General features: G+C 64.6%; 3 protein-coding genes across 5 annotated transcripts; 1 reads left to right on the top strand and 2 right to left on the bottom strand.

Moving 5' to 3' along the window:
• Nucleotides 1–214: 214 nt before the first annotated feature.
• On the top strand, nt 215–11,015 carry LOC121468469 (uncharacterized). Its single transcript, XM_041712146.2, has 12 exons — nt 215–766; nt 1,427–1,635; nt 7,261–7,333; nt 7,445–7,526; nt 7,624–7,741; nt 7,831–7,906; nt 8,157–8,225; nt 8,318–8,450; nt 8,549–8,613; nt 9,721–9,822; nt 10,587–10,708; nt 10,832–11,015. Exons 1-12 carry the CDS (start codon nt 746–748, stop codon nt 10,869–10,871), a joined length of 1,110 nt encoding a protein of 369 aa, XP_041568080.2. The 5' UTR covers nt 215–745; the 3' UTR covers nt 10,872–11,015.
• Nucleotides 1,838–3,733, bottom strand: LOC115492115 (uncharacterized). The gene is made up of 4 exons (XM_072920184.1): nt 3,250–3,733; nt 2,960–3,009; nt 2,785–2,837; nt 1,838–2,682 (listed from the first exon to the last, which is right to left on the bottom strand). Exons 1-4 carry the CDS (start codon nt 3,717–3,719, stop codon nt 2,269–2,271), a joined length of 987 nt encoding a protein of 328 aa, XP_072776285.1. The 5' UTR covers nt 3,720–3,733; the 3' UTR covers nt 1,838–2,268.
• On the bottom strand, nt 10,964–17,966 carry CCDC22 (CCC complex scaffolding subunit CCDC22). Of its 3 annotated transcripts, XM_072920180.1 has the most exons (17): nt 17,817–17,966; nt 17,233–17,410; nt 16,640–16,772; nt 16,444–16,550; nt 16,302–16,368; nt 15,906–16,075; nt 15,201–15,395; nt 14,865–14,936; nt 14,274–14,375; nt 13,969–14,088; nt 13,516–13,632; nt 12,928–13,029; nt 12,418–12,525; nt 12,227–12,322; nt 11,851–11,910; nt 11,688–11,762; nt 10,964–11,234 (listed from the first exon to the last, which is right to left on the bottom strand). In XM_072920180.1, the coding sequence occupies exons 1-17, from the start codon at nt 17,864–17,866 to the stop codon at nt 11,121–11,123; spliced, it is 1,866 nt and encodes a 621-aa protein (XP_072776281.1). In that variant the 5' UTR covers nt 17,867–17,966; the 3' UTR covers nt 10,964–11,120. The 3 variants fall into 3 exon arrangements, with proteins under 3 accessions (XP_072776281.1, XP_072776282.1, XP_072776283.1); XM_072920181.1 differs by lacking the exon at nt 15,201–15,395; XM_072920182.1 differs by lacking the exons at nt 15,201–15,395; nt 15,906–16,075 and having other exon boundaries at nt 17,817–17,965.
• Nucleotides 17,967–18,780: the final 814 nt, after the last annotated feature.

Here is an 18,780-nt window from a genome sequence, read left to right as displayed (position 1 = left end):
GGAGCAGCGCTCATGCGCAGCGCGAGGAGCGCACGTGCGGGCGGCGCGAGAGCCCCGCCGTGAGGGAGAGGCCACGCCCCCCTCCCGCCGTGAGGGGCTGAGGGCGCCTGAGGGGACGGGTCCCGCCAGCACTGTCACCTGAGGGACTGGGACCCCCTCCTCAGGGGCTGAGGGTGCATGAGGGGACGGGTCCCGCCAGCACTGTCACCTGAGGGACTGGGACCCCTTCCTCAGGGGCTGAGGGCAGCGGGACCCTCCTTGATCCCGCCAGCACTGTCACCTGAGGGACTGGGACCCCCTCCTCAGGGGCTGAGGGTGCGTGAGGGGACGGGTCCCGCCAGCACTGTCACCTGAGGGACTGGGACCCCATCCTCAGGGGCTGAGGGGCCGTGAGGGTGGGCAGGACACCCTTGGATGGGACAGGATTTCCTCCCCCTTCCAGTGTATATTAGAGAGCTGGGACGCTCCTGCAGTGACTTCAGAGGGGCTGCTGCCGCCCCCCCACCATTCCCTGAGGGGCTGAGGACCCCTGGGTGCTGGCGGGTCCCCTTCTGTGACTCCAGAGGAGCCACGACCCCCCACACGATGTCACCCAAAGGACTGAGGGACTACAAAGGGAGCAGAACATCTGGAGACGACCAAGGATGATGAGGACACCCCCACATTGAGTCCAGAGGAGCTGTGACCCCCAACACGATGTCACCCAAAGGACTGAGGGACTACAAGGGGAGCAGAACATCCGGAGATGACCAAGGATACCTCCACAGTGAGTCCAGAGGGTCTGAGACCCCCCCCAATAGTGACTTCAGAAGGGCTGTGTTTTCCGCCACCCTGCTGTCACCTGAGGGGCTGAGGGACAGGACCACCACCCACACTGTGGCTCCAGGAGGGCTGGGACCCCCTCCCACGCACACAACACTGTCACCCAGTGGGCTCAAGGACTGCGGAGGGAGCAGCACCCCCAGGGAGGATGCCACCCCTCCACCACAAATGTGACACCGCTGCTGTCACTCCCTGCTGGGAGTGTTCCCCTGTCACCAGAACCACTGGGACGCTCCCCACAGTGAGTCCTGAGGAGATGGAACCACCCCAATGTCACCTGAGGGCACAGGACCCTCCTTCGGCTGGATCCAGGACCCTCCCCGAGGACCGAGAATGCTCTCAGCAGCTTCACTGGGGGCTGGGGACCCCCTCCCGGCCACCTCCAGGAGGCTCAGGACCACCCCCCAGATGCTCCCAGGACACTCGGGACCCCCCAAATGCTTCCAGGGGGCCTTAGGACCACTCCCCACTTCATCCTGTGGGGATCAAGACCCCCCCAGTTGCTCCCAGGATACTCAGGACCACCCCAGTTCTTCAAGGGGGCTCAAGACCCCCACCCCAGCTGCTCTCAGGATACTCAAGACCCCCTCCCCAAATGTTCCAGGATACTCAGGACCACCCCAGTTCTTCAAGGGGGCTCAAGACCCCACCCCAACTGCTCCCAGGACACTCAGGACACCCCAATTCTCCAAAGGGGCTCAGGACCCGGCCCCCCCCAGCTGCTTCAAGGACACTCGGGACCCCCCCCGGCTGCCCCCAGGGGGTGACAGACCCTTCTGTCACGACATGGCGCCCACGACACGACAGCCACAGGTGAGCCTGCCCCATCCCCGGGGGCCTGGGGGGGCTGTTTGTCACTGCGGGCCGTGACCTTTGCTGGGACCTTCCCCGAGGGCAGGAAATGGCTGCGACAGCGACAGCAGAGGGGGGGGACCCGGCTCCCACCCCCTAAACACAGACACACAACCCTCCCTTACCCCCCCCCGCCCCAAAATTCAACCCCCACGACAAGAACTCGGGGACACCATCGTTCCATGGCTGTATGTACACAGGGGCGCCCCAAAACCCGGGTGGGGTGCACATGACTTGGGAGGGGGGGGGTCCCACAAAGTGACAGTGCCTCCACCCCTGAGGAAGGGGGGGGGGGCAATTTGAGGGTCCCCTTCCATTTCGGGGTGCCCCTTCCATTTGGGGGTGCCCCTTTCATTTGGGGGTGCCCTTCCATTTGGGGGTGCCCTTCCATTTGGGGGTGCCCTTCCATTTGGGGGTGCCCTTCCATCTCCCCACGCCGCAACTCAGTGCCCCCCTTCCCCCACTGATTTAGGGGTGTCCCACGTTTCCAAAGGTGAAATGGGGGGGGGGGGTGTGATGTGCTGTGACTTTTTGGGAGGTGACAATTTTTTGGGTGGTGACAATTTGGGGCTCCCCCCGCCCCCCAAACCCCCCTCACGTGAGCCAGGCCAGCGCCAGGTAAAGCCCCAGGGCCAGCGCGGCCGTGGGGCCCCCCCCGTCCCCCCAGGCCACCGGGACCAGCACGGCCAAAGCCAAAACCACCCCGCACCCCCTGAGGGCCCCCCCCAAACTGCTGCCCCTGCCCCGGGGGGGCCGCGCCGGCACCACCAGCGCCCCCTCCACCGGCCCCCCCCTCCCCAGCAGCACCGGGGGGCTGCAGCGACCCCCGCCCTCGTAGCGCAGGGCCATCTCGTTGGCCAGAGAGGTGTTGGGGGCTCGCTCGGGGAACGGGGGGTCCCCGTTTCTCGGGGGGGGGTCGTCGCTGTGGCCGGGGTCCCCCCGCAGCCGGCGCAGGTGGGACAGGTAGAGCTGCTCCAGCTCCCGCGCCACCGCCTCGTCCTCGGCGCCCTAAGTGGGGGGGTGGGGGCAGAATTTGGGGATTTGGGGTACCCCCATCCTTGGGGAGGGGGGCACCCCAGTTTTGGGGGGGAGGAGGGGGTGTTGTCTCACCTGTGCTGGGGGCTGCTCCGCATCCGGGGGGGGCGTTGGGGCAGGGTCAGGCTCTGTGCGAGGGGGAAGGGGAGGGGATGAGGGACCCCCCCCCCAAAGTTCGGGGGGATCCCCAAAATTGGAGGGTGCCCCAGTAATTGGGGTGCACCCCCAAATTTGGGGGAGCGATACTTACCTGTGCTGTGCTCGGGGGGTGGGGGCTGCACATCCTCCGCCTCCTGTGGCCTTTTGGGGGGACACGGGTGTGGGGGGGTCACCGACCAGGATCCCCAAATTAGGGGTGGGGGAACAGCATCTGCACCCCCCCAGAGTGTGACCCACATTTGGGGGTCCGGGGGGAACCCAGACATGCGCCACAGCCCCCCCCTCAATTTCGGGGGGCACATGCGGGGGGGGGGGGGAGGTCGGGGGTTGACCCCATTTTGGGGGTCCCCCATGCAGATTTCCCCTCCCCCCGTCTCTTACCTGCCCTTCCCAGGCCTCATCCAGATCCCGGGGGGGGGCGGCTCTCCCACCGCGCCCCCCTCCCCCCCTACCGGGGGCCCCCCCCCCGCCGGTGCCCCCCTCCCCCGGGGGTCCCAGGGCCGGTATTGCCGCAGGCGGGTCAGGGGCAGCCCCAGAGCGTCGGCGAAAAGAACCCGCCGGGACCCCCCGCCCACCCCGGGGGGCGCGGGACTCTCGGGGTCCCCGGGGGGGCCCGCGGCCGTTTCGGGGAGCCCCGGTGGGGGCTCGGCGACCTCCGGGAGAGCGGGGGACGGGGTGGAAGCGGGCGGGAGGGGGGTCCCGGCGGCCGAGGGGTCATGGGGGTGCGGAGGGGGGGTTTGGGGGGGGGTCCCGGGGCGCGGGGGGGGCTGGGAGGGGCCCCCCCCGCGCGGGGCACGCCGGGAGTCCGGCCACGGGGGGGGCGCCGGGGCGGAGGCGGGAGCCCGGGCCATGGCGGCGGGGCGGGGCCGGCGGCGGCGGCGCGGGGCGGGGCCAGCCCGGGGGGCGGGGCCATGGCGGATGGGCGGGGCCAGGCGGGAGGGGCGGGGCTTGTGCGGTGGGGAGGGGGGGCGGGTTGGGGGTCCCCGGGGGGGAGGGGCTGTGAAAAGGAGCTCCCCCTCCCCCCCAATCCCCACTCGTGGGTTTTGAGATTGAGGGGGACCCCCGTGGGGTTTAAAGGGATGTTCTTGGGGGTGAAGTGTGTGACATCCCCCCCATCTCAGTGTCTGCGGACGTTTGGGGAGGGCTGAGAGTTAAACGGGGTCCCCCAGGGAAGTTTGGGGGTGTCCTGGTGATTAGGGGGTTCCTTGAGGGTTGAAGGGGTGTTAATGAGTCCCCCCCACCCGTTCTCACTGCTCTGGAGGAGCAAAGAAGGGTCCCCCCAGTATCTGCTTCCCTTGAAGGGGAAGCATTAGCACCCCTAAACATCTCCCATGGGTTTTTGGGGGGCTCACAGGAGGAGCAAAGAAGGGTCCCCCCAGTATCTGCTTCCCTTGAGGGGGAGCATTAGCACCCCTAAACGTCTCCCATGGGTTTTTGGGGGGCTCACAGGGGAGTGGGGGCTTTGAAGGGGTGTTAAAGACTCCCCTCTCCGAAATCCCCACACGATCGCACCCTTGGGTGCGGTATCGGCGTTCCCTTCATCATCCCCCCCCCCCAAAAAAAAAAAGGAGCCTCGGCCCGAGTGAAATTTTGGGAACCCATGGGGAGGTGGGAGGGGGCGGAAGATTTGGGACCCCCCCAGGTGTGGGAGGGTTCTCTGACATCACCCCATAAAAAGCGGGGTGCCAGGGCGGGTAACACACGGGGTTCAGCCAGGTGAGCAGATTTTGGGCGGGGTGGGGGGGTCCAGAATTGGGGGGGCTGTGCCCTAACACCCCCCTAGAGGAGGGGGCAGCGTGCCAGGGCCTTGGCACGAGGGTCCTGCTGAACACAGGGGGGTGGGCTGGGGGTCCCGATGTGGGGGGGAGGCACCAGGCACCGGCTCTGCTCCACCCCCATCCAAAAATCCACCGCACCCCCTCTGTTATTTCCTGCCGGCTCCGGCGCAGTTTCACCTCCCTTCGAGCTGGGGAAGTCCCAGGGGGTGGAAAAACCCCCAACCCCCCCTAAAAATGGGGAGGGGTCCCGGGTGGTACACCCAGAACCGCTTTGGGGTAAAACCCGGTCGATTTGGGGTTGAGAAACGTCAAAAAACTGACTTGGAACTGAGCGGATTTTGGGGTGGGGGGAAAAAGGGGCAAAATTCAGGGCCTGCAGGTGGAAAAAGCCTCCAAAATTTGGAGGTGCCAGGGGGGAGTTTTTAAAAAGGGGGAGTTTTAAAAAACCTGAGCGGGTTTTTTGAGGATTTGGGGGTACCTGAACGATTTGGGGCCATCTGGAGGAGGTGTTCAAGCTGCTTTTTCCAACAGCGTCATTTTGGGGCATTTCGGGCGTTTCGGTGGCGTTTGTGGGGGATGGGATGTGTGTGGGGGGGGTGGGGAACACCAGTTCACCCCCAAATTCTTCAAGGCGTCGTTTTTGGGGGGATTTCTGCTTGGTTGGTTTAGGGGTATCCTTGCCCAGCAGTTTTGGGGTGTTTTATTGAATTTTGGGGCATTTTGAGGCGTCTCTACCATGTTTATTTGCGAGTGTTTCTCCTCATTTTGGTGCATCTCAGCCTGCTCGATTTGGAGCGTTTCTGCCTGGCCATTTTGGGGTGAATCTCTGCTTTTTAGGGTTTTTTTTGCCTGGCTGGTTTGGAGTGTTTCTCCTCATTTTGGGGACTCCCTCTTCAGACATTTTGGGGCGTCTCTGCCCAACTGTTTTGGGGTGTCTCTCCACATTTTGAATTTCCTCTTTATGACCCTTTTTAGGGTGTTTCTGCCTGGCTGTTTTGGGGCATTTTGCCTCATTTTAGGGTGTCCTTGGCCATTTTGTCTCATTTTGGGACGGCTCTGGCCATTTTGGGGTGTCTGTGCCGTTGTTTTGGGGCTTTCCTCATTTTGTGACGTCTCTGGGCATTTGAGGCGTTTCTGCTCAGCTGTTTTGGGGCATTTCTTGGCATTTTAGGGCTGGTTTGGGGCGTTTGTGCCTCACCATTTGGGGCCATTTCTCTGCATTTTGGGGTGTCTCTGCCCAGCTGAGGCTGTCGCCATTTTGGGGCATTTTCTGCGGGTTTTGAGGAGTTTCTCCCTGCTTGTTTTGAGGTGTCTCTGCCCAGACATTTTGAGACATTTCCCAACATCTCTGGTCAATTTGGGGTGTTTCTGTCTGGTTTTTTTAGGGTCATTTCCCTGCTTTTTGGGGTTTCTTGCTGTGATGGCTTTGGGGCGTCTCTGCCCTCTCAATTTGTGCCATTTCTTCGTGTTCATCCCACGCATTTCAGGGCATTTCTCTGATGTTTTGGGGCATTTCTCTGCATTTTGGGGTGTGTGCCCCGACTGTCTCAGGGCACCAGTTTGGGTCTGGGGGGGCCCATGCCGGCCCCCCGCCCCCGCCGTGACTCAGGGCTGTGGTTTCCCGTCTATAAATGGGAGGTGGAAGCGCCCGGTGTCGCCCAGAGCCATGGCAGGCGCCCGGGACCCGTGAGCTGGGGGCACTGGGAGCCACTGGGAGGGACTGGGAGGCACTGGGAGCACACTGGGTGGGACTGGGAAGGACTGGGAGCACACTGGGAGGGACTGGGAGCACACTGGGTGGGACTGGGAAGGACTGGGAGCACACTGGGAGGGACTGGGAGCACACTGGGTGGGACTGGGAAGGACTGGGAGCACACTGGGAGGGACTGGGAGGCACTGGGAGCACACTGGGAGGGACTGGGAGGCACTGGGAGCACACTGGGAGGCACTGGGAGCACACTGGGAGGCACTGGGAGCACACTGGGAGGCACTGGGAGCACACTGGGAGGGACTGGGATGCACTGGGAGCACTCTGGAAGGGACTGGGAGGCACTGGGAGCACACTGGAGGGCACTGGGAAGGGACTGGGAGGCACTGGGAGCACGCAGGAAGGGTCTGGGAGCACACTGAGAGAGACTGGGAGGCACTGGGAGCACGCTGGAAGCCACTGGGAGGGTCTGGGAGGCACTGGGAGCACACTGGAAGGGACTGGGAGCCCACTGGAAGGGACTGGGAGGGACTGGGAGCACACTGGAGGGCACTGGGAGGGACTGGGAGGGATTGGGAGCAATCTGGGTGGGACTGGGGGGGACTGGGAGCACACTGGGAGGGACTGGGAATGACTGGGAGGGACTGGGAAGGACTGGGACAAACTGGGAATGACTGGGGATGACTGGGATGACAACGGGAGGGACTGGGCCGGGTGACGGTGACTGGGACGAGCAGTACCAGTGGAAGACGGGAACAAGCTCACCCCGTACTGGGAGCACTGGGAGGTACTGGGAGGGGGTAACCGCGCCCCACGCGTGTGCAGGCGCGGCACACGCATGTGTCACTCTGGGGGGGCTGTGGGGGACCCTCGTGGGGAGGGGTCTCACCCCCTGCCCCCCCCCAGGCAGCGGCGCCCCCCCCGCAGCCCCCCGGAGCGGCCCACGGTGCTGACCCGAGCGGACCCCCGCGTCACCCCGGTACGGACAGAGCCCGGGACCCCCATCTTGGGGGGCTGGGAGGGGGGGGGATGGGGAGAGGGGGGTCACCTCCTGCTCCCCAAAACCCACCCACCCCCCCAAAACCCACAGGTGCCACCCGAGGGGGGGTCGTGCCCCCCGCTCCTGCACCCCGGGGTGTTGGTGATGAGAACTCGGCTGCCTCCAGCGCACGGTGAGACCCCCCCCAACCCAAAATCTGCCTTTCCCCTCATCAGGGGGGTCTTCTCCTTTTTGGGAACCCCCCCACCAACTCCCCAAAATTCCTCCAGGTCTCCCCGGCTTGGAATGGGGGCCCAAAGACCCCCCTGGCCGCGACAGGGACCCCTCCCCAACCCCCGCCGGCAGCGACCCCCCCGTGCCGCCCCCCGGCGCTGCACAGCCCCCCAGGTGAGTGGGGGGGTTTGGGGGGATTTTGGGGGATCCCAAAATCCCAAACCCCCATTCTCACGCCCCCACCCCCCAAAAATCACCCCCAGACCCCCCCGCCGTGAGCCGGGGGAGGTGGCTCAGTGCCTGCGGCAGCTGGAGAGGATCCAGGAGCTGGAGCAGCAGGTGAGGGGACCCCCAAAATCCCCCCCTGAGCCCCCCAAACCCTGACCCACCCCCCCACAAATGCTCTGGGACCCCAGGACCCCCAAAACCAGCCCCAGGACCCTCAAAACCAGCCCTGGACCCCCAAAACCAGCCCCGGGACCCCCAAAAACAGCCCAGTGTCCCCCCAAAACAGCCCCAGGACCCCCAAAACCAGCCCCGTGTCCCCCAAACCCGCGTGTGACCCCCCAAACCTGTCCCCCCCCCACAGCTGGCCCGCGAGCGGCACCGCCTGGGGCTGTTGCAGGCGCAGCTCCTCCGGAGGGGCCCCCCCAGCACGGTAAGGGGGGGAAGCACCCCAAAAAAACCACCGGGGGGGGGTGTTGGGGTCCCCTCACCCCTCACCTGTGTGCCCCCCCTCCCCCTCTCCAGGGGCTCCCCGGGAAGGGCCAGGCCGGGCTCCCCCCGATTTGGGGTCCTGCAGCCCCCCCCGGGGCAGAGGGGGACCCCGAGATGCTGCTGCCCCCCCCAGGGCACCCCTGGGAGCGTGGGGGGCTCTACCCAGGTGAGCGACGGGTTTGGGGGGTGTGGGGTCACCCCCTAAATAACAGGGGGGGGGTCTGGGTCTGGCTGACCCCCCACCCATCACCATGGCCCCCCCAGAATTGGAGTATTACCGGCTCAGCACGGCGCGGCCCCCCTACACCTACGCCACGCTCATCCGCTGGGTCAGTGCCCCCCCCCGAACCCCAAAACCCCCCTGGGCTCCCCACAGCCCCCCCGTGTCCCTGACACCCCCAAATCCCCCCTAAGACCTCCCCAAATCCTCCCCTCGAGGGATTGCCCCCACAGCTTCCCCCCGCTCACATATCCCCCATCCTGGAGCCCCCCCAAACTGTCCCCCCCTCCCCAAACTGTCCCCAAAGCCCACCTGGTGCCCCCCAAAGTCACCTCGTAATGTCCCCAATCCTGCTGTGCCCCCTGCGGTGACCCCAAGTGTGTCCCCAGAGCCCCCCCTCCCCAAAAAGTGTCCCCACGTGCTGCCCCCCAAACCATCCTAAACTGTCCCCAAAGTCATCCCCAAAAGTTTGTCCCCAACCCTCTCCTGTCCCTGCAATTTCACCAAGGTCACCTCGTGCCCCACATGTCCCCAATGTCCCCCAGTCCCTCAATGTCCCCAATGTCCCCAATGTCCCCATGTCCCCCATGTCCCCCAGTCCCTCAATGTCCCCAAGTCCCTCAATGTCCCCAATGTCCCCAATGTCCCCATGTCCCCCATGTCCCCAAAGTCCCTCATGTCCCCAAAGTCCCCAATACCCCCCAAGTCCCTCAATGTCCCCATGTCCTCCATGTCCTCCCATATCCCCCAATGTCCCCAAAGTCCTTCAGTGTCCCCAATGTCTGCAATGTCCCCAAGTCCCTCAATGTCCCCAATGTCCCTCAATGTCCCCAATGTCTCCAATGTCCCCAATGTCCCTCAATGTCTCCCAGTGTCCCCAGTGGCCCCCCATGTCCCCAAGACCTTCAATGTCCCCCAAGACCCTCCATGTCCCCAGTGTCCCCCATGTCCCAAATGTCCCCATGTCCCAAATGTCCCCAAGTCCCCCCATGTCCCCAAGTCCCCCCATGTCCCCAAAGTCCTTCAATGTCCTTCATGTCCCCAATGTCCCCAAGTCCCTCAATGTCCCCAATGTCCCCCAGTCCCTCAATGTCCCCAATGTCCCCAAGTCCCTCAATGTCCCCAGTGTCCCCAGTGTCCCCAATGTCCCCCATGTCCCCAAGTCCCCCAATGTCCCCCCATGTCCCCAATGTCCCCGCCACCCCGCCCCCCCCAGGCCATCCTGGAGTCCCCGCAGCGGCAGCGCCCCCTGGCGGAGATTTACCATTGGTTCAGCCGCAGGTTCGGCTTCTTCCGGCACAACACCCGCACCTGGAAGGTGGGGACCCCCCAAAACCAGCCCCGGGACCCCCAAAAACAGCCCCGAGAACCCCAAAACCACCCCCGGGACCCCCAAAACCAGCCCCGGGACCCCCAAAACCAGCCCCGGGACCCCGAAAAACAGCCCCGAGAACCCCAAAAACAGCCCCGGGACCCCCATAAAAAGCCCCTGGACCCCAAAAACCTACCCCAGGATTCCCAAAAACAGCCCCGGGACCCCCAAACTCATCCCAGGACCCCCAGAAACAGCCCCGGGACCCCTGAAAGAAACAACCTCAGGAACCCCGAACCCACCCCAGGACCCCCAAACATCCCTGGACACCGCCAACCCTCCCTGCACCCCCATTCTGGGGGTCCCCCCAACTCCTCCCCAGCAGAGACCCCCCCCCCCCCCCACTCTCCATCACCACCACTGAGGACACCCCAACCTCCCCCAGCACCCCAAAATATTACCACTCCACCGGTGGGACCCTCAAACCTGCTCTTTGCAACCCCAATGCAGCCCTGGACTCCCCCCACCCCCCAAAAAAAGGGGGGAGGAACCCCAAAATCTCCCAGCACCTGTCCAACCATCCCTCCCTACCCACAACAGCTCAGACACCTCCACCTCTTCCCCAGTGCCCTCAAAACCCCTAAACCCCCCCTTGACCCCCCCAAAATCCCTCAGGGAATGTGGGGGGTGTTGTCCAGCTCCCCCAATTCTGGAGTCTCACTCCGATTTTGGGGTGTCTCACCCCGATTTTGGGGTGTCCCCCACCCCAGAACGCCGTGCGCCACAACCTGAGCCTGCACAAGTGCTTTGTGCGGGTGGAGGCCGCCCGCGGCGCCGTCTGGACCGTGGACGAAGCCGAGTTCCGGCGCAAACGGGGCCAGCTCTACCCCAGGTACCCCAAAAAACCCCTCCCCGGACACCCCAAAACACCCCCAGAGCACCCCAAAAACCTACGGGGGGTGTAACTCCCCCAAACCACCCCGCTAACCCCGGGATGCTCCTCTAACCTCCACAGGGATTGTGACCTCAAGTACTTTATGCCCCCCCGGAGCTGATGAGGAACCCCAAAACCACCCCAAGACCACCCCAAAATCACCTCCAAGACACCCCCAAATCCTCCCCACCCACGAGCAACACGACACCCCCAAACCGCTGCACCGGGATTTATTGAAACCATAAAGGAACTGTTCTCCCTCCCACTGTGGGGGCGTTTTGGGGGGGCTACACGGGCACCCCCACACCCCTCTGCGTTTGGGGATCCCCCCAGGGGGGTTTTGGGGTGCGGGTCCCCCCCGGTTTTGGGGTCAGGCGTGGCGGGCACGAGCGGCCAGCAGCGCGTTCTCCTCCCGCAGCGCCCGGCAGTCGCTGAGGATCCGCTCCAGGCTGGCCGGGAGCTTGGCACTGGTCTCCCCCTCGATCTGGGGGGGCCAGAATTGGGTTGGGGGGGAAATTTGGGGGGCAAAATGAGGGGGAAAATTGGGGGGGGGAAATGGGAGGGAAAAATTGGGCGGAAAAAATTGGAGGAAAAAATTGGGGGAGAAATGGGTAAAAATTGGGGGGGGGGGAAATTGGGGGGGGAAAAAATGGGAGGGGGAAAATGGGGAGGAGGAAAAGTGGGGGTGGGGGGAAATTGGGGGGGAAATGAGGGGGGAAAATTGGAGGGGAAAATGAGGGGGATAAAAATGGGGCGGAAAATTGGGGGGGGGAAATGGGGGGAGTAAAAAATGGGGCAGGGGGGAGTAAAAATCAGGAGGAAAGATTTGAGAAGAGGCACAAAGAGGAGATGTGGGGGGGGTCCAGAGGCACCAGAAATTCATTCTTCCCCCCAAAACCCACCCAGCCCCCCAAAACCAAGCCCCCCAAACCCCCACCTGCTCCTCCAGGTCCCGGATCTCCCTCTGGATGGTCCCGGTGTCCTCGATGGTCCGGATCAGCTGGGCACAGTTCTGGGGGGATGGGGGGGTTAAAGAGAGGGGTTTTTGGGGACCCCCACCCCCCCAAATTCCAGCCCCCCTGTTCCCCCAGCCCTGTTACCTCGTGCAGAGCTGCCAGGTACTTGTAGGCTTTTCTCACCACCTCGTCCCGCTTGGCGTCCTGGGGGGCACGGGGAGAGTTTGGGGGTGCAGGGAGAGTTTGGGGGTGCAGGGACATTGGGGGGCACAGGGACAATTTGGGGGTACAGGGACAATTTGGGGGGCACAGGGAGAGTTTGGGGGCACAGGGAGAGTTTAGGGGTCCCATGTGACAATTTGGGGGGCACAGGTGACACTTTGGGGGGCTCCCAGCCCCTCATCCCTTCAGGGACATCCCATCCAGGGCGTACCACTGAACGGACCCCTCCCCCAACCACAGCCCTCCCAAAATTCCACCGTGACCCCCCCTTTTTTGGGGTGCCCCCCCAGCGCCCCACCTTGAAGAGCAGCTCGTCGGTGACGCTGAAGGTCCTCTCCAGCTTCCCCACCAGAGCATTGATCTCCTTCTGCAGCGCCCGCGTGTCCTCCAGGATCTGGGGGGGCAGGGGGGTCCCCAGGGAGGTCAGGACCCCCCAAAAACCCCCCCAAATCATTTAGAGGTGCACGCAGCCCCCCAAAATTCCCCCACCTTGCCGATCTCCTCCTTCTGCTTGCGGATGTTGCCGACGATCTCCAGGATGCGCTGGGTGTAAACGGCGCGGGAAACGTCGCGGGGCAGCGCCGCCAGCTCGGCCACCTGCGGGCAGGGTCAGCGGGGCTCAACACCCCAAAAATCACCCCAAACAGCCCAAAACACCCCAAAATCACCCCAAAACCAGCCTGGGCACCCCAAAACCAGCCCAAAACACCCCAAAAACACCCTGGGCGCCCTCAAACCTCCCCAGGAACCCCCAGAACACCTCAAGGTCCCTCCCCATGACACCTGAGACCCCGAAAACACCTCAAGGGGCCCCCCAATTCCTCCTGCGCCCCCCCAAAACACCTCAAGGTCCCTCCCAAACCCCCCCAAAACACCTCGAGGTCTCTCCCAAACCTCTCTGAGACCCCCCAAAACACCTCAAGGTCCCTCCCGAGCCCCCCCAAACACCTCGAGGTCCCTCCCAACCCCCCCAAGCCCCCCAAAGCCCCCCAGTCCCACCAGCTGTCCGTGCAGGCTCTCCTTGCGCCGCGCCTCCTCGGCGGCCGCGCGGCTGCGCTGGAGCAGCGCCCGAGTCTCCGCCAGGCGCCGCGACGATTCTCGCTGGGGAGGGGGTACAGGGATGGGGGTCCCCCCAAAAGTCACCTCCAGTCCTGGGGGGGCACAGGGAACCCCCAAAGCCAGCCAGCAGCAGGAACGGGACACCCCAGAATCCCCCAGACTCAAATTCGCCAGGGAGGGATCCCAGAATAAATGAGGTGAAGATTTGGGGACCCCCAAAACCCACAGGGACCCCAAAACGTCCTGGGACGAGACTCCAAAACCCCGAGAAACCCCAAAACCTATCCAGGAGCCCTGGGGACTCCAAAACCCACAGGAAATGGACTGCAGGCACCCCAAACCTACCGAGAAGAGACCTCCGACACCCCTGGGAGGGACACGGGGACCCCAGGAACCCCCAAAGCCAAATTTGGGCACCCCAAAGCCACAGCGAAGGGAGCTCAGGAGCCACAGGGACCCCAAAACCAACCAGGGGACCCCCAAATTGTGTGGGGAGGGGAGGGGGAAGGGGAGGGGAGGCCCCGGTACCTGGGCAGAGTCCCGCAGGGCTCGCAGCTGCCGGTACTCGGCCAGGAGGGGCCCCCGGTGCCGCTCCCACTGCCCGGCCAGGCTGACGATGCGGCGGCTGCTGGACTCCACCACCAGCTGTGGGCAGTGCCAGGGACCCCCCCAAACCGCTGACACCCCCAGACTGACCCCCCCAAAATGATGACACCCCCCCAAATCTCTGACACCCCCCAAAATTCCACCCCAAAACTGCTGACACCCCATAATCCCACCCCCCAAAACTCCTGACACCCCCAGACTGACCCCCCAAACCACTGAGACCCCCCCAAACTGCTCACACCTGAAATCTCTGACACCCCCAAACTGACCCCCACCTCCCAAACCCCCTGAGACCCTTCCCCACCCCCACCTGCCCCCCCAAAAACCCCTCCCCAGATTTGCTGGGACCCCCGAATCGCCCCCCCGGCCCCCCACCTGCAGCTTGGCCAGGTTGTTCTGCGCGTCCGGCAGCAGCTCCAGCGCCCGGGCCCGGAGCCGCAGCGAGTCCTGGAGACCCCCGAGAGCCCCCTGGCCCTGCTGCACCTCGGCCTCCACCTGGGAATTGGGAGGAACGGTGAGGACAATCCAAAAACCTCTCTATGTGCCCCAAAAACCCTGCTATGCACCCCAAAAACCTCCCTGTGCCACCCAAAACCTCCCCTGTGCCCCCCAAAACAGCCCCTGTGCCCCCTAAAACTCCCCATGTGCCCCCCAAAACCCCCCGTGCCCCCTGTCCCCACCTGGCTGAGGCTGAGCTGTGCCCCCCGGAGCCGCCCCCGGCACCGCTCCAGTTCGGCCTCCAGCCCGGCCAGAGCCGCCTCCAGCGCCGCCGCCCGGGAGCCCTGCGGCCGGAGGGACCCGAGTGACCAGAGTGACCACCGGGAGTGACCAGAGTGACCACAGGGACAGAGTGACCACAGGGACCACCGGGAGTGACCAGAGTGAGTGACCACAGTGACCACCGGGAGTGACCAGAGTGACCACAGGGACAGAGTGACCACAGTGAGTGACCACAGTGACCACCGGGAGTGACCACAGTGACCACCAGGAGTGACCACCAGGGTGACCACAGTGACCACAGTGACCACTGGGAGTGACCACCGGGACAGAGTGACCACCAGAGTGACCAGAGTGACCACCGGGAGTGACCAGAGTGACCACAGGGACAGAGTGACCACTGGAGTGACCACAGTGACCACCGGGAGTGACCAGAGTGACCACAGGGACAGAGTGACCACCGGGGTGACCACAGTGACCACCAGAGTGACCAGAGTGACCACAGGGCAGAGTGACCACTCAGGGGGACAGAGTGACCACCACCCCCCTCTCACCTCCTCGGGGTCCTCCGGGGGCTGCAGGGTCTCGGCAGCCGCCTGGATCTGCTGCAGCAGCACCTGGGGGTCCTGGGGATGAGACCCCCGAGTGGGTCAGAGCCTGGGCAGGGGCCAAAACAGCCCCCAGCCCCCCAAAACCACCCCCAGCCCCCAGCCCCCCAAATCCAACCCCCAGCCCCCCAAATCCAAACCACAGCCCCCCAAAACCATCCCCAGCCCCCCAAAACCATCCCCAGCCCCCCAAAACCACCCCCAGCCCCCCAAATCCAACCCACAGCCCCCCAAATCCAACCCCCAGCCCCCCAAATCCACCCCCAGGTGTAGCCCCCCCACCTGTTGGTGGGTCAGGTGCTGGGTGCGGGTGAAGCGGGACCCCTTGGGCAGGGCCCCCCCAACCCCCCCAGCCCCAAAAGCCCCCTGGAGCCAGGCAGGGTCCAGGGGGGGTCCCTGGGGGTGGGGGGGACACGCCTGGCGTAGGGACTCCAGCGCCCGCAGCCGTGCCCGCAGCCGCTTCCGCTCCAGGTACTCCTGGGGGGCAGAAAAAGGGGGAGCAGAGCTGGAGGGACCCCCCAAACAGCCCCCAAAATTCCCTGAAACAGCCCCCAAAATTCCCCAAACCGGCCCCCCAAAGTCCCCAAAACATCCCCAAAAATCCCTAAAACAACCCCCCAAAAAATCCCCAACACAGCCCCCCAAAGTCCCCAAAACATCCCCCCATGCAATCCCTAAAAGAGCCCCCAAAAATCCCCAGAAACAACCCCCAAAAATCCCTAAAAGAGCCCCCAAAAATCCCTAGAAACAATCCCCAAAAAATCTTTAAAACAGCCCCCCAAAGTCCCCAAACCAGCCCCTCAAAGTCCCCAAACCAGCCCCCCGTGCAATCCCCAAAACAACCCCCAAAAATCCCTAGAAACAGCCCCCAAAACTCCCCAAAACAGCCCCCAACTCCCCAAAACAACCCCCAAAACAGCCCCCCCACTCCAGAGGGGACCCCCAAAGGACCCCCCCAAACCCTGGGGGGCTGCCCGGGGGTCTCACCTGGGGGGGCAGGCGGGGGGCGAGCCCGGGGCCCCCCAACTCCGCCTCCCACTCATGCCGTGCTCCCAACTGGGCCGCGTGGGTCTCCAGCAGGGCCGGGGGGCTCTGCCCGGATCGGGGGGGCTGCGCTGGCACCGGGGGGGCGGCCCCCCCAAAATACTCCTGCAGCTCTGCGGGGACAGTGAGAGAAACCCCCCAAAAAACAAACACACCCCAACTCCCCACCCCCCCACCAAAATACCCCCCCAAAAATTCCTGACACCCCCTTGCTGTGGGGCACGGCAACCCCACACCCCAAACCCTTAGGGTGACACCCCCAAATGTCACATGGAGGTCCCCAAATTTGGGGTGACAACGAGTCCTCCCCCCCACCCCACCAACACCCCAAATTCTCACCTGGGGGTCCCCCACTTTGGGGCAGGACCAGGGGACAGGTAGTGAAGGGCTGGAGGTGAGCTGTGCCCTAGAAAGGGTTAATTAGCGGGTTAACGAGCGGGTTAATGAGCGGGTTAATTAATTGCCGCCCCAAATCGCTCACCTGCAGCCGCTGCAAACTCGGGGTGCGGCACAGGGGGGGCACCCAGGGGGTCCCCAACTGCTCCCGGATCCGGGCACCGATGGCTCGGAGCAGCGCCCCGGATTTCCCTGGAGAAGGCACCAACCAGAGGGTCACGGACACCCCAAAAAATCCCCCACACCCCCCTCAGGGGACCCCCAAAATCCCAGCCCCGTACCGGGGGGCTCGGCCCCGCGCTCGCCCTCGTCCCGCGGGAGTTTTTCCACGAGGAAGAGGAGGAGGCGCCGCGTGTCATGCTCGGAGCTGTAGAGGAAGGTCTGGTAGCCCACGTCACCCCCAAATCCCAGCTCCTGTGGGGACACCCCGAAATCGTCATCCCCAAATCCCAAATCCTGTGGGGACACCCCGAAATCGTCACCCCGAAATCCCAGCTCCTGCGGGAAGGGGAACCCCAAAATTGCTCTCCCAGCTTTGAGGGGGATTTGGCGGCTGCTGAAGTTGGGGTGCCATAAATCCCCCGTGTCATCCCCAAATCCCAGCCCCTGCAGGAAGGGGACACCCCGAAATAAACCCCTCATGTCACCCTGAAATAAACCCCCCACGTCACCCCCAAATCCCAGCTCCTGCAGGAAGGGGACACCCCAAAATTGCTCTCCCAGCTTTGATGGGGATTTGGTGCCTCGTGGCAGATTTGGGGTGCCATAAATGCCCCATGTCACCCCCAAATCCCAGCCCCCGCAGCAAGGGGACACCCCGAGCCGGGAGCGGGGCGCAGCGGCAGTTTCGGGGTGCGGGGCAGTTTGGGGGTACCTGGCAGGCCGCGGCCAGCTCGGAGGCGAGGCGGAATCGGGCGGAGATGCCGGGGGGCAGCCGGGGGCTCAGGGGGGCTCCGAGCGAGGGGCGCACGGCGCGGAGGCACCGCACGGCCGCCTCCACCACCAGCTCGGGGCTCAGCTCCCGCACGCTCTGCACCTCGGGGGGCACCGCCCTGTGGGGACCCCCAAAATCCTGAGAGCAGCCCCCCCAAAAATCGTCATACCCCGCGCCCCCCACAGCAATCCCAGTTCCCAAAGTCGCCCCCATTTCGGGCTCCCCCAAACTCCCCAAACCCCCCCCCCCCAAAAACTCCCCTCAGGGTCTCCCCCAGCCCCCCGCTCAGGGACCCCCAAATATCCACTCAGCCCCCCCCCCCCCCAACTCGCTCAGGACCCCCCCCACAACCTCCCCAGGGACCCCCACCCAAGCTCCTCGGGGTCCTCCTCCCCCCAGTGACCCCCCCCAAACTCCCATCGGGGTCTCCCCCCACCCTTCCACATCCTCCCCCTCTCAGACCCCCCCAAATTCCTCAGCGGCCCCCCCCCCCAACCAAATCCTCCCGGTGCCGCCCCACTCACGTCCCCGCCTGGCGCAGGGAGTGGATCAGGATCTTGTCCACCTCCTCCATGGTTGGGGGGGTCGGGGGGGGGTCCCCAAATCCTGCGGGAGGAGCGGGGGGGGGAATTTGGGGAGACCGGGGGGCGCACCCCGCGCGCGGCCGCCGGTCACGTGAGGAGGGGCGGGGCGGGGCACGATGGGAGTTGTAGGCAGCGGCTGTGGAGCCGCGGGGCATGACGGGAGTTGTAGGCGGTGGCGTGTGGCGGGAAACTGCGAGGGCGGGAAAATGGCGGGCGGGGGCCGTGAGGGGCCGTGAGGGGATGGAGCCATTGTGAGGGGATGGAGCCTTTGTGAGGGGAAGGAATGGCACTCAGCAGGTGTCTGAGCGGAAAACGGTGCCCCGTGAGGGGTGGGAGAGCGAGAAACGTCACCTGTGAGGTCGGAGGGGCGGCTGAGGGGGGAGATGGAGACCGTGAGGGCGGTGGGGGAATGGAACCCGTCTGGGGGGAAATGTCACCTGTGAGGGGAGAAATGCCTGAGGGGAGGATGTGGCACCTGGGGACACGTTTAGGGTGGTCTTGTGTGGAAGGAATGATGGGACTCGATGGTTTTGAGGGTTTTCCCCGAACAGTTCTGTGATTCTGTTCAAGCGGCACCTGTAGGGGCTGAGGGGGCAATGGCGGCTGTGTGGGGACGCTGTGACACCCGTGGGGTGTGAGGGGAGCGCTGGTGGCAGCGCGTCCCTCACACGGGCTCCTGTCCCCTCGCACGGCTGTGACCCTGACCCCTCTCCCCTGTCCCCAAGTCCCCACTCCTGTTCCCAAGTCCCCATTCTTGTCCCCAATCCCTCTCTCCTGTCCCCAAGTCCCCATTCCTGTCCCCAGTTCCTCTCTCCTGTCCCCAAGTCCCCATTCCTGTCCCCAAGTCCCCATTCCTGTCCCCAGCCCCTCTCCCCTGTCCCCAAGTCCCCATTCCTGTCCCCAG

Source organism: Taeniopygia guttata, chromosome 31, assembly GCF_048771995.1.
Source record: "Taeniopygia guttata chromosome 31, bTaeGut7.mat, whole genome shotgun sequence".
NCBI lineage: Eukaryota > Metazoa > Chordata > Aves > Passeriformes > Estrildidae > Taeniopygia > Taeniopygia guttata.
The sequence above is the reverse complement of the archived record's forward strand: the minus strand, read 5'-3'. Positions and strand labels throughout refer to the sequence as shown.

What these genes read in the sequence shown, in the direction of transcription:
- CCDC22 (XM_072920180.1), bottom strand. Translation starts at nt 17,866, where the DNA reads ATGGAGGAGGTGGACAAGATCCTGATCCACTCCCTGCGCCAGGCGGGG. An exon ending in CCCCGGAGGACCCCGAGGAG is followed by an intron (nt 14,376 to 14,864) that starts GTGAGAGGGGGG and finishes CTCCGGCCGCAG; the next exon opens with GGCTCCCGGGCGGCGGCGCT. An exon ending in ACAACCTGGCCAAGCTGCAG is followed by an intron (nt 13,633 to 13,968) that starts GTGGGGGGCCGG and finishes CACTGCCCACAG; the next exon opens with CTGGTGGTGGAGTCCAGCAG.
- LOC115492115 (XM_072920184.1), bottom strand. Translation starts at nt 3,719, where the DNA reads ATGGCCCGGGCTCCCGCCTCCGCCCCGGCGCCCCCCCCGTGGCCGGAC. An exon ending in ATGAGGCCTGGGAAGGGCAG is followed by an intron (nt 3,010 to 3,249) that starts GTAAGAGACGGG and finishes TCCCCCCAAAAG; the next exon opens with GCCACAGGAGGCGGAGGATG. An exon ending in CGGAGCAGCCCCCAGCACAG is followed by an intron (nt 2,683 to 2,784) that starts GTGAGACAACAC and finishes CCCCCCACTTAG; the next exon opens with GGCGCCGAGGACGAGGCGGT.
- LOC121468469 (XM_041712146.2), top strand. Translation starts at nt 746, where the DNA reads ATGACCAAGGATACCTCCACA. An exon ending in TCCAGGAGCTGGAGCAGCAG is followed by an intron (nt 7,907 to 8,156) that starts GTGAGGGGACCC and finishes CCCCCCCCACAG; the next exon opens with CTGGCCCGCGAGCGGCACCG. An exon ending in GGAGGGGCCCCCCCAGCACG is followed by an intron (nt 8,226 to 8,317) that starts GTAAGGGGGGGA and finishes CCCCCTCTCCAG; the next exon opens with GGGCTCCCCGGGAAGGGCCA.